The following is a 13,757-nucleotide window of genomic DNA, read 5'->3' on the forward strand; positions in this document are numbered from 1 at the left end:
GATTGCCATTAATTTGAAAAACAGGTTTAGACAATGAAAGATGCATGAAATGTTTTACCCCATATAGCACCCTTCCGAAGTATACAAAAATTAGAATTTCCCACTTACCAAAAAAGACATTTTCAAAACTGCCTTTTGTATACATTAAAAAAGGTTCTCACTGATATACCAAGTTAGATGCCACTCATGTCAATAAATTTAAAGTATATCTTTACTGCTAAATCTTACAACCTGCCAAAATAGACCTTAGTTATTTGAAACAACCTGCAAGATTGAAATCTTGGCTATGAAATGTAATTGAGGAAATTGAAAAAGAAAAAAAATTTTATATTTTTATTGGAAAAGTCATGTATTAGATCTCATACAATGTATAAGGATCCTCTCTTCAGACACACTCACTACACACAGCGACGGGAAGCATTGTGCTAGTACTGGGAGAACAGTCCACGGAAGACAACAATAAAGCTTAAGGTCCCCGAGTCTTTTCAAATACAAAGGGAATTGATGCTTGTTTTGCCATGGGTTACTACTCTGGGTTGGCTCGCGCAAGATTCAGCAAACGAGGAAATACACACCTTTAAGCATTAATACCGTCCTCCCCAGACTTGATGGATATCTGTGCACAACTATTTCACCAAAGCCGATTCACAATGGCACTTCCACTTACTAAAGATGATAGGTAATATAATGACATATTACATGAAATTAAAAGGCATGCACAGTGTATAATCCACCTCTGAAAACTGAGGGGAGTCACCGCCGCAACCAATTTCTACCAATTAAAGTTTTATACTCGCGTTCCACCATTTGTACCGTAACCTTTTAAACTTTTTAAATGCCCCCAATGAAAAAATAAATCTCAAAAAGGTAAAGGAATGTCTGCTGCTTTTAACAAGTAGAAAATTGTCTTCACAGAATATTTTGGACTAACGTCACATCACCACACCATACAAACAATTACATTAATATAAAATAAGAGAAGCTTTTTTTGGATAACAGAACTTCCCCCCATAAAAACCCCTCTTCTTAAAGACGTTCCCAACAACAGCATAGAGAGTTGTGAAAAACTTTAAAATCTGATGAAAAAATAAGAATAAAAAATATATAGATTAGTCTAAACACCTTGCTCTTTCACAACCTGGGAAGCTTTTAAATTACATAAATAAAATTCCCAAAAAGAAAAAAGAAAAAAAAAAAGCTGCTGCCAGAAGTCCCTCAATAGCTTGACAACAATTTAAAGTTCGTCCTTGGCAGGGACATCTCCTTCCTCGTCAACTTCCTCATCATCCTGAAAATTCAATTGAAATTTGTCAGTTGTAAAATACAAAATGACTTACACAGTATATCAACAGTATTAAAAACAAATTATCACTCAAAGTAGTGCAACTCTGAATATTAAATGCATGCAAAGCAAGTTTAGTGCTACAACAAGAGTATCCAAGTATTTGAGAAAACCAAATGCTACGTCAAGGATCAAAAAAAGCTTCAAGACCAGAATATAGTTTGGTGAAATTCAAGTACTGTACTGTACATACCATGTTCTCTCTCTCATGCATTTCTCTCCTTATGACAGAATAACTTTCATATGGTTTCTGTGTTCTTGTACTATATTCTTGAGTCAACTTATAAAAAAAGTCCACTGCAGAAATGAACTTTGCTAATGAGGTGAGTCATGCATAAAATTAAGGAGGATATGTACCTGTTCATCAGCACTTTTGCCCTCAAGGAAATCACCAAGCGCGTCCAAAGTCCTTGCGCCATTGTAATCTACCACCTAGGAAGAGGAAACCCAACTGTGAAAGGTGATCATGTTTACAGAGTGCAGTTAAAAAGGCTCTTATGAACAGTTTCACATTAGAACCAACAATGGACAGCTTACTATGAGGCAGCACTGCATGTACAGTATTTATATACCTAACATTCAATAACCTCAAAGGTCAAGATCTGAAAACCAAATAAAATGCAGCCACTGTTGAAGACAAATTGTGAAACTGTCCATGAACGCAATACTAGTTTGAGAGCGTTTAGCGGGGGCAGCAGCATTAACGGCGTTTCATGCATCTGGCATGAATTCCAGGTTGCTCTCATACCTCGTCGTCTTCTGGGGCAGCTTGTCCATATACACCACCAGTTTCCAAGAATTTGGATAGTCCCTCCAAAGTGCGTTCTCCATTATATTCAACTGCCTATTAAGATTATGGTTAAAGAGATCATCCTTGAGTGAAAGTCTTTAAGACTAGACCAGATTTACGTTAATGCTAGAAAATTAAAAATTAATTTTTAAAAATCGTTCATGTATAAAGGCAATTTAAATTGATCCTGAAATTGTATCCTTACATTTTAAATACCTCAGAGAAGTTTCATTATGAGTGAAAAGTGGTTAAAATAACTTACCTCATTTGTTTCCTTCTTGTACAATTTAAGGGTGGGGAATGATTGGATCTTTGTATGTTCCAATTCATTCGCTGTAGCATCCATTTTGGAAATTACTATAGAATCGTGGTCTTTATATTTCTCTCCCAACTGATCATAAATGGGAGCCAATTGTTTGCAGTGGCCACACCAGGGTGCATAGAACTCTACTAACACATCCTTTGATTTGTCGAATACAACTTCATCGAAGTTGGAGGACACCAGTACCTAAAATTTAATTTAAAATCAAAACCTTGCCAAACAAGCATCCCTACAGACAACTAAAGCAAAATTTTTGCATACTAGAATACAGGTCAACTAATGGAGGAATATGCTTCATTTCCAAGTAAAAATTTTACTGCATGCCTTACTACCCACTCCCAGTAAGGATTTTACCTCAAACCTTAACGTCAATCTTGATAAAAGATTCCCCTCTAAACTCCCTCCAGAAGTAAAAACCCACAAAAAATTGCAACATTATCAGCTGTTGCATGGGTATAGCTGCAAATGTCACTGGTTAAACTAATATTTCAATACTTTACCAAATTCATATATTAACCCTTGCAGGGTAGGCTAAATATAAATTAACAATACCCTGAGACCAGTCAAACTTTGAGGTCGGAAAAAATAAACACACACACACTAGAAAAAGGATGATACGCGATTCATATGGTATTAAAAAAAAAAAAAAAATTCTAAAAAATAATCTGTACTTTCCAAAGGAAGATGAAAGCAAATACTTCCAACCCTGTGCGGGGGCTCTTCTCCATCAGACTGCTAATTAGTTAGTTAGTTATAAATGATTTGTTTAACCAGACGCTAATTTAGCAAGTTATACATGTTCTTTCTAATACAGTACTTTTACTTTTGTAAATTATAATTACAGCTCTCATATTGTAAACAACAATAACTAAAATCAGCAACAATCCCCAAGTGGATTTATGGACAAATATTTACAAGATAAACTGGGATGGGGAGATGTAGTACCTTTTAGTGAAGTTACATATACTGTAATCACATTTATAGCTGACATACTACTGTAAAAGATAAGAATTAAAACCAACAGAAATCCCTGAGTATATTTGTGGGCAAATATATGTAAGATGTACTTGGACAGGGAGGTGACATCCCCCATGAAATCTCAAGTCAGACTATTCTTCCTGTATCCTGGAGCTGAGGTGTGTGTGTTTCCATGGTCATTATGTTCCATTCAAGTTAGGTGAAAATTTTCCCGCAAAATTTGTTCATATATCACGGCAAAATATAATCATACGAACTGCACTGAATAATTTCTTATGCAATTATTGGGTTTCAAAAGATCCCTACAAAATTTCTCCCAAACTCATCATGCCTACAGCTCCATTTGCCAATCACCTGCCTCATCCAGGAATATTTTGAAATGTTCCAACATAGGTTGCCAAATGAGTAAAAACAATATATACTGCACTAGGTCAAGCATATAGAGAAAACAATGGTACGACCAATGTCTGTCCAAGAGTATAATTGTAGAAAACTGCATTTTCTTTTACATTTTATGGGGATTTCAGTGTGAAGATTTGTAAATACACGAAGTTTGGCAAAAAACTAGTTAAGCCTGTAATACAGTATATCTTAGAATTCTGACTAAATAATTATGAAGTAAGGAACTAAATAAGTTCTTGACTTAATAGCAAATAACTTGATTGTGGGGAAAGGAAGTTTAAAGGTCTGCAATCATGTTAAAATCCATTCAAACCATTAAGAGAAGATATAAGCACCAATTTGAAACTTTTTAACATACCAATTACTGATCAAGTCATACTTCAAGCCACAATTCATTTTGTTCTTAATAGCAAGTTCTGTACAGCATTGTTTTAGAACTTACTACAAATTCAAAAATATATTCCTCTGGCAACTACTGATTTACATATGGTTTGCTTAAGCAATTTGCTCTTACACCAACTGAAAAGTGAAGCCAAGTGAAGTTGGAGAAATTTGAGAACTAAAAAGTACGAGACAACAAGAAAAAGTGAACGTAAGGCACGACTGGAGTATAAGGCTAGAGGGGCAGTGCAAACAACACTATTAAACTAAGACGACTGCAATCTTACCACTAAAATATTCAAATCTACTTAAAATTGATAATTTTACATCTTGGCAAATTCTAAATACAAAAAATGCTAACCTTCACTGGCTCCTTGTCCCAATCATCTGGAAGGTCTTGAGAAAGGAGGTGCTGTTTAAGCTTACCATCCAAAAAGCTTTGGACAAAGCTGGTCAGTCCAGATTCACTCAAGTCATAGGTGTCGGGTTTGTACTTGGCCATATCTTCCTCAAGCTTGATAATACGAAGGCCTGGTACCTATAAGTCAAAATTACAATTCCACTCAAACTACTGTAATGATGTTTACCGTAACTGTTTATTAATTAGTTTAATATCTTGGAAAAATTACAATCTTTCAAGAAATTTAAAGGAACTGAACATCAGTTTTCTTAAATCACTTATGCAAAATACACACATGCTAGACTTTGTATCATACATGCTGAAACCTTAATTATACAGGGTCCATAAAGTGATACCAAGCAAAATAAACTATTTCTCTAACAATATAACAAGAAAAATCACATAACTTACCTCTTCCTTCTTCATGCCGAAGAATTCCAAAATGCGAGAGTGATCTTCCTCATCTGTGTTTATCGTAACAAAAAGAACCTGACCCTTGAAACCCTTAGCAGCAGCCATGGCAGCTTCCATATGTGTGTCATAGTGTCCAGCTTCCTTTGAAAGGAAAATCAACAGGTGGGATTTGATTTCTCCCCCAAATATCTTTGAAGCAGTTTCATGGTTGAAGTCTACAACAAGAGGCAGAGAGTTGGCTGCTACAAACTGGGTCACTCCATCTTCTGTAATCTCTCCCTCATACACATTCTTTCCCTCATCAAAGTTCTTGAAGAGTATAATACCTTCGTCCTTTGCTTCGTACTCTGAGAACAAGGCATCCTCACTTGTGATTCCAAAGGGATAATCATCAGTGGCAGAAGCAGCAGCCAAAAACTGTTTGGCCCCAGGTGAGCTCTGGTCCTTAAAGAACCCAACGACAACGACAGGGTGCTCATCAATGAAGGATTTGGCATCCTCGACAGTTGCTAGAGCCTTTGCTGGTGGGCCAGTCTTCTTAAGGAGCCAGTTCACAATGTCGTCAGCTTGACGTCCACCACCATAATCTATGGGCTTGCCACTGCGGAAGAACTTCAGGGTGGGATATCCCCTGACACCATGTTCCTCTGCCAACTCTGTTTCTTCTGTGGCATCAACCTTGGCAAGTTTGATGGCAGATCCTTTCTCTACAAGTTTTGCAGCAGCCTTAACATACTCTGGAGCCAGAGCCTTACAGTGTCCACACCAAGGTGCATCTGCAAAAAAAAAAAAATAAATAAAAAAAAAAATAAAAAATAAAATAAAGTATACTTACTAAAAAAATATCCTTAAATGATCAACCTAGTGACTGGGTTAGGCCATGCTAAACTTAAAAATCCCTGACAGTTATAGCATATATACACATTATGTAGTCTCTGTTAAAAACAAATCCCTTACCCTCCCACTGACAACAAATATCCTGTGCAGGAACAATAATGAACTCCCAAGCACATAAGGATAAAGTTATCAACTAATACTGCAGTTGGGATGATGTGCAGCTGCAACAATTACATACATTAATCAGTGGGTTCCAAGCAATAGCTCAAGCTATCCTGATTTAAAAATCTTCAGCAGGGTACTTGGTTATATATCTATTCTAGTCCCATGGCTTTCTAACATTTTTTTTTTTATAGAAAAACCCAACAATCATGGGGACCACTTCTTCAGAATAATGGCAGGAGAGAAAAGTAACTTTAAAAAATTAACTGTGCACTCCACCAGTTAAAAGTCCTAACTGCACTACTGAAAGAAGTTGAAACGTTGTCGTCCAAATGCTAGGAAATACACAATATAAAACTAATTTACATACATGAAGATCAATCAGAAAAGTATTTAAGACAAGCGAAGCCCCAAGAATTATCAAGGAGAACAAGCAAAGACTCAGACTTAGACCACATGAGATTCAGCAAATTTCAGCCCTAAACACACACAATGAACTTTTAATCTTCATCCCCTTAATAGATTTCTGAGTGATGACAGTAATTTAAAGGAATCTGACGTGGCATCCTAATGTAGCAGGTAAAGTTCCAGCTACCAGAAAAATACTACCAATCAAGTGCCAAGTGAAGTGAACCACTACTAAAAAGTAGTGTTCCATAAGAGCACTGCAAAATGAAAAAATTATTCAGACCCATTCCCAAATCTACTCATCAACCTCCACCTAACAATATTCCACTGTAAGCTTTGAAAATTTTATGAAACGACCTTATCGCTAAAACAAAAACTTGTGAAAAATCAGTAGAAAAACATGATACTAATACCAAATGATGCGGCTGAAGAATTATCATAAACAACTCAAAACAAGAGTTTTGTCAAAAACCATCCTACTAATTTTAATTTCATCAATAGTTTAAATAACAGTTCTAATTAAAAAATCTCTACCCAAATCAATAAAAACCTGTAAGTGGTGCATAATTATTACGGAATTTAAAACTTCATATAATTCCCCATTCAAACTACACAAAGCAACAAGGTAATGACTAGCAATCAAATCACACATACACAAACATACATACATGCACAAACACACACACACAAAGCAACTGCCTCTAATACACAAACTCACCAACATCTAAAAAACCACCTGTCTTTGGTGATGTAAAGCTGTAGAAGAGAGAATGTGAACCCAGCACACATCCACACCGGCACAGCATGGAGGTCATCAACCCCTCCCTCCCCCACACTCACTCAGTCCTCTCACACAATCCTGCCTAACTGTACTCACTGACTAAAGGTGGCCCCTTAGTGCTACTTGTTATTAAATGGAACTACTTTAGATCAATGCTACAATATGAAAGTTTTTAAAGCATTATAACTTCCAAGAACTTCATAGTGCACTTAAAAAAAAAAAAAGGGGGAGGGAGGTTTAAAAAGCTGTCTACAGTTTGCTTTTCAACTACCTGTACTGACAAACACAACCAATTTATTTTTAAGGCTGTAGAGAGAGAGAGAGAGAGAGAGAGAGAGAGAGAGAGAGAGAGAGAGAGAGAGAGAGAGAGAGAGAGAGAGAGAGAGAGAGAGAGAGAGAGAGAGAGACCCATCTCAGCAGGTTTAATTACATTAAATTTACTTCCACCTTTGGGAGTGAAGGCAAGGATTGACTAAGGAAAACCTATCAACTCCCTGGATTACAAAGTCCCTTGACTATGTCCACTTTTCATCTATGCTGAAAGAACTGAAATCCAAACTCCCATTCCTCCTAAACAATATTGAAATATTGCTCCAGTATTACAAACACTTAATACTCAACTAATGAGTACAGTCAAAATATATAATTCTGGAAAGGTTCAACTAAAGCTATCACAAACAACCAATCTTTATCTGGCAAACTTGGCAAGCTGACTGTACATATTACAATGTTTAACTGAAATTTACCTAATCAATAATGGAGGGCCTACCTTTTTAACCATGCCTTAAATTTATCCAACAGTTTTAAAAACTTTATAGCCTTCTAGATATAAAATTTTAATAAAAATTGGATGTTTGCAACCAATTTTAAAATTCAATAAAATGTTAATGACAAGGCCTTCAAACTGCAAAAGCCTCTCAATAACCTGAACACCTAACAGTTTGAAACAGTGTGAGTCAAAAAAAAGGCTCTGTTAAGATTATACATAAAACCTTCAGCTCTGATTTCTATTTTTTTTTTCTTGTCAGCACCATTAACAAGTTGCATTCAGTGTAATTTCCTCTTGTAATGACAATTACTCAACCAATTAAAAATGGTTTCTGAAATTTTTTTTATATGTAATGAGAATGTTAATTTCATGCTTCATATCAGGCGTCTAAGGAGAGAGGGGCGCATATGCCAGAAAAATAAAACAAAATGTAGCTCTAGTCATGCTCTTTCCAATGGTATGACTTATAAGCCCCTGCACCATTATCTATGAGAGCTATTCTAGGTTGAAAACCAATGTTTTTTTCATCAGAAGGATTATGGCCAAAATTGGCTCGCGTGGTTAATTAGAAAGGGACTTATGCGACTAGACTCGGTAAAAGGATACGGAAATACAAGCACTGGCACTCGCGCCTTCTTCACGGCCAATCAGGATGCCCGACTTGTGCTGCTTTGGCAGAGTAGAGTAATTCCCGCCAATCAGTGGCTTCGTACCTTCACACTTTTAAAGTACTTCCAAGACCAGGTCGCTTAGTGTATTGCACTCGTGTTTTTCACTGTTTTTTACGTAAATTCAGCGTGATTGTCATAATGGCTGATGATAATGATAGCTCTGTGCATGGGGAAGATCCTTTAAGTGACCTTAAAACCCTTTGCATGTACATAGCCTTTATTTTTATTATCTTTTTTTTCTCGTATATTCCTTCCACTTTGCTGTTGTGCGTATGTTTTGATGCGCGCTTGCGAATCTGGAATACAATTTTAGGACTTTAGGGGTAGTGGGGTCGGAATGAAACAAATATCTAACCAAAAAAGTCTATTTCTAAATTACAACATAGAAAAATATTCTTTTTATTGTACTATGTTGCGTGTTTTTACGTGCGCATACGCGCCAATAATGCAATAGTGTGTTCTGAAGGATGCGAGGGGTTATGGTGAAATGATTTTATTGCAAAAAAATCTTTGTCATTTACAACCCCAAAAATATTAATGATTTTATTTTATTGTCTGCTTTGATGCGCACTTGCGTGCGTGCAAGCGATTCCCAAACAAATTTTGGGGGCCTGTAAAAAATCCAACATCATCATCTATAACTTGATGCAAGTTTCATCTTAATAGCTTTAATGGTTTTCCTGCTACAAACGTTTAACTTTAACCCTTTGTTTCTCCTTTTCTATGGCCTTTTTGTATTTTTTAAAAAATGGCATATTGGCCCCTATCTCCTTATACGCCTGATATACTAGGTGATGCTCAGGTTCTTTGAATGTTTGGTACCTTTCGGCTTGGACATATTTGTGGCTTTCCTGTGCATCATTTAGCGACTTTCATAAGAATCTCAACAGAAAATATGATGCTTTAATGAAATCTGGGCAGGTGTTTGGGCCAGGGGGGTCACTCAGCACACCAGCAATTGTTCGTTAACCACTACAACACCTTTACTGTCTAACAATAATGAAGGGGGGCAGGGAGAGGACAGACTAATTTTAGGGTCTGGATAAATGGGGGAAGCTGGTGTTGGTGGTTCTAGGGATGTCTTTCCAATTTGGAGATAGAGACAAGATGGCAAACTACCAAGGCAAATCGTAAGTGGGAGATCCAGGAGAGATTCTCGCTAATAGATAACATAGCATGGTGCACCTTATGTTAGGTGTGAAAGATTACTGCATCCTGCATTTCATTGCTAAGGTTTACAGCAACCTAATTCAAATTAAGTTGTGGGTTCATGCATGAGCAATGCAACCCCTAGTCAGGTTGGGTGCCGCACTCCATGAGAGTACTAGAATCAAATTCTGGATTTCATAAGGTTTAGTTTTCCCTCAAGATGTTTCCCACATACCCTCCTACTCTCCTTGGCTAAGGGAGTGAGAGCGTAATGGGTTTTAAATTAAAAATTTGGTCTAATAACAGTATTGGAACACTCATGTTCTACGTTCATGTGTTATGGGTCTATTATTAAAGTAAGCTAATCCTTTATACTAGCCTCACTAAACAGCAAACCTAGCCATTGACACAATTTGACAGTGTTTGTACAAAAAACCTAGGCTAACCACATCACAAAGAGGTATTTCTAAGTAATAGATACATGGCGGGTATTTAGCGAGAAATGGCAGTTTCTTATAGTGTTTTGGTTGCTTATTTACAATTTAACACTATTTTTTGGGGGTCGGCTGTAATTAACCTGTAATCAACCCCTGAAGTCCATCCAACAAGGGGTTTCCATACGTGATCTTCACGAGAGCGCACAGCTACATCTGTTTCGAACGGTTCATATCCCGTCCGGCAAGTGCAGTACCTTGGGAACTGGTTTTTTCAACACTTTCAGGGCTTCTGACACTGGCGGTGCATTTGTTTATTGTCAGCCAAATGGAATGTACCTTCGACGTGTTTAGTACTGGCCGGGGAGGGGGTGTTTACACATATGTTAACAAGTTATTGCACTTGCCAGACGGGATATGAACAGTTCGAAACAGACGTACCGGTGCTCTGTCTCCTGAAGATTGCGTATGGAAACGCCGGATTCCCATCGGGGTCCCCCTTACTGTAGGGTAGAGTTCAAAGGTAATTTGTAAGTTAATTACAGCCGACCAACAAAAATTAACGTTAAATTGTTAATAAGCATCCAAAATACAAGACACTGACATTTCTCACTAAATACCTGCCGTGTACCTATAATTTAGTTCTACCAAAGCCTATGCCAATATAAACCTGAAGTAGCCTAACAAGTAACTTTGACTAACAACTGGCATAACCAGAACCAGATTAGGCTATGTAAAGCAACATGAAAATACTGACTTCCCAAAGAGGAGCATTTGAAAATATGTTCGCTAAAACTGCAGACTGCTACCATGCCCCTCTAGCTCGGAAACAACCAGTTTGTTCAAAATGGAGACCGCATTTAGTACCAGCTCCTTAGAGATGATCCTAACCCCATTAACATAAATGTTAAATATCAAAAGGAAGGCCATAAACATTCCAGTCAGCAACTGGCTGGCAGAGAATCAGGCTGCGCTAGTAGTCTGCAGTTTTCCCATAGGCTACATTCTGTGGTTTTACCCGAGCATTATATAGGTTAGCATTTCTAACGTGCCTAGCTTACTGGATTATGATTTAATGGACTTGCACAAATGGCATCAGCCTAACCCTACTTCGGCTAAAGCCATCGGGACTAGGGTATTATTTTATGGTATTTTATAAGATGCCAATGCACAAATGAAATTGTAACCTACATATTTGAAAAGACCTCTTCATCAAATTACGACATAAGGTAAGACAATACCTGCCCCTCAACCACCTACATAGGTAATATGGCAAAATTGTAACCAGTAAACACCCCAAAGTTAGGTGGTATTAAATATTGGCAACTGATAAAATTTACCAAGACTAGTATGTTATGAAGGGCTGTCAGGCTACCACTTTTAAGACTATCTTACAACAACTATGTTTAAAGTAACATTCACACGGCTTGAAATCGTAATGGTCTCATGGCAAGGCAGCGCGAAATAAATTGGACCTTCTACCATAAAAAAAAAAAAAAATTTAAAGACGAAAACGCTTTTTGAGAAAAATATACGTTCGTTCGCCGACTGATGCTTTACATTACGCTCTTTAGGCTTAAATCCACTACGGATTCGAGCCCAAGTTTGAAATATACAACAGAGTTAGCAGAATCTAAGAATAACAAACACTGGGCCTGTATAATACTCGCACTGATGAATATATTAAGGCAATAACGGAATGACAAAAGCGGAAGGTTTGAGAAATACGGACACACTCTCCTTCTCACATCTGTTACAGCAGACCGGTTACTGCCACGTCACATATGGTGTCCTCTGGGAACTCCCCCAATATGGGATAACTGGAAATATTTTAACACCTCTAAACTTAATGCAGAACAAGCAAGACTTGAAAGTTAACCTCTAATCTACTTGCATTCCTTATAACCATTAAAAAAAGGCAACAGTCAGACGAAAACCAATCCCGCCCACACGAGGCCCAACGCACTCTCATGCTGTACCGTAAATCGATAAAATTTTCAAATTGAATCATCACGGAACGCTGGAAATAACATTCATTGCAACCCAACGATGCAATTAATGCCTACAGAACGTAAATAAGAACTGACTGCGTTAAAACCCCAAACCCCAACCGGTAAATACGACACTAGGTCGGCAACCAATGACAAAACGATAACAGAAACAGACGAAAAGGCGACTTTGCCGTTAAAGCTTACAGAATTCGACGAGGACGAACTCGTTCTCCTCGAGGGCGGTCTTGAAGTTGCCTTTGGTTAACACTAGAACACCTTCATCTTTCGTTATCTCTTCGCTAAACGAAAGGGCGAGGCAAGAGGCCAAAAGGAGAACTGTACTCAACGTCTTCATGTTGGAGTGGCTGAGACTCGACTGAGGACAAACGTCAGTCGCTAGCCAATACGCAGACGTCTAGCACTCGTGGGGTAAGACAATTGGTCGAAATTTCATGATGCCAGTTACTCTTACTTCCAAACTCTTGATTGCTCAGATTTCACTTTATTACTTCACGAAGTTTTCTTTGAAAAATCTGTGACACCTTTATGAAAATATGACGTTCAGTGACGTTAAATTTTACAACATATATGGCCGTTTAAGGTAGCAATACTGCATAGTATTAACCTCATTGGAGATGCCTCATAGTTGTCAGTTCTGTTTTTGTTAAGACCGATTCGCATTTTCTCTCAAAAGGAATGAATAAAATGATGACACTTTCATCATACTCACTACGTGTAACATTTATTGGTAATGTAACCAACTGATAAGCAATTTAAAGAGTATAGAGCGTGATTTAGAACTTTAAGCTTACTAACAAGACGATCATCATCAAAGTCTTGCCGTGCATAAATAATTTATGATTGTAAGCATCGTGAAAACATTGTAAAGTTTCATGCACTTAAACAGTGGTGACACCAGTTTCCTATAAATATTCATTTATTATACATAGCACACACTTCATACTGTACTAAAATTACCACACACACACGATAAACGTAGGAGTTATTGTGGCCTGACGTCTCTCTCGTGTTTTCTTTTGATTGGCTCGTGCTCTGTATCCGTCGTTGTGGAAAAAAACAGAGTAAAAAGTTTTAAGAGTTCCTAGACATTATCTCCCCAATATCTCACTTCTTGGTGCATATCTTATAGACACTATCAACATCGAGCATAAAATATGAGGAAAAGTGGTTAAAAAATACAAATACAACAAACAAACAACTCTCTACATGTCGACGTCACTGGTAATGTGTCAATGAACGTAGAGCATTCTGGGAACGATCAGAGTTCCCGGGACATTTAAATTTCTGATCTGCCAAAATGAAAATAAATATTATGGTGTGAAAGCAAATGCTGGTATTAATCACTTCTTTCTAAATTTCTGCGTTAACAGTTGGCTAAATATTGGAGCGAAGTCTAACAAATGTATTGGTTGCACGACGAGGTAAAAGACAATTACAGGTTTTATCCTTCAATCATATACATCGTTAGAGGAAACGTGCCGCGGGGCACGAAATGTGACGTCGTA

The 13,757-nt window shown here is 37.4% G+C and overlaps 1 protein-coding gene across 2 annotated transcripts; it reads right to left on the minus strand.

Annotated features, from left to right (window-relative positions):
- Window positions 1–319: 319 nt before the first annotated feature.
- Pdi (protein disulfide isomerase) lies at window positions 320–13,487 on the minus strand. 2 transcript variants are annotated; one of them, XM_067085527.1, is made up of 6 exons: window positions 12,436–13,487; window positions 5,027–5,805; window positions 4,577–4,753; window positions 2,395–2,640; window positions 1,700–1,774; window positions 320–1,288 (listed from the first exon to the last, which is right to left on the minus strand). In XM_067085527.1, the coding sequence occupies exons 1-6, from the start codon at window positions 12,584–12,586 to the stop codon at window positions 1,235–1,237; spliced, it is 1,482 nt and encodes a 493-aa protein (XP_066941628.1). In that variant the 5' UTR covers window positions 12,587–13,487; the 3' UTR covers window positions 320–1,234. The 2 variants fall into 2 exon arrangements, with proteins under 2 accessions (XP_066941628.1, XP_066941627.1); XM_067085526.1 differs by lacking the exon at window positions 1,700–1,774 and adding an exon at window positions 2,091–2,186 and having other exon boundaries at window positions 12,436–13,288.
- Window positions 13,488–13,757: the final 270 nt, after the last annotated feature.

This window comes from Macrobrachium rosenbergii, chromosome 42 (assembly GCF_040412425.1).
Source record: "Macrobrachium rosenbergii isolate ZJJX-2024 chromosome 42, ASM4041242v1, whole genome shotgun sequence".
In the NCBI taxonomy this organism is placed as follows: domain Eukaryota; kingdom Metazoa; phylum Arthropoda; class Malacostraca; order Decapoda; family Palaemonidae; genus Macrobrachium; species Macrobrachium rosenbergii.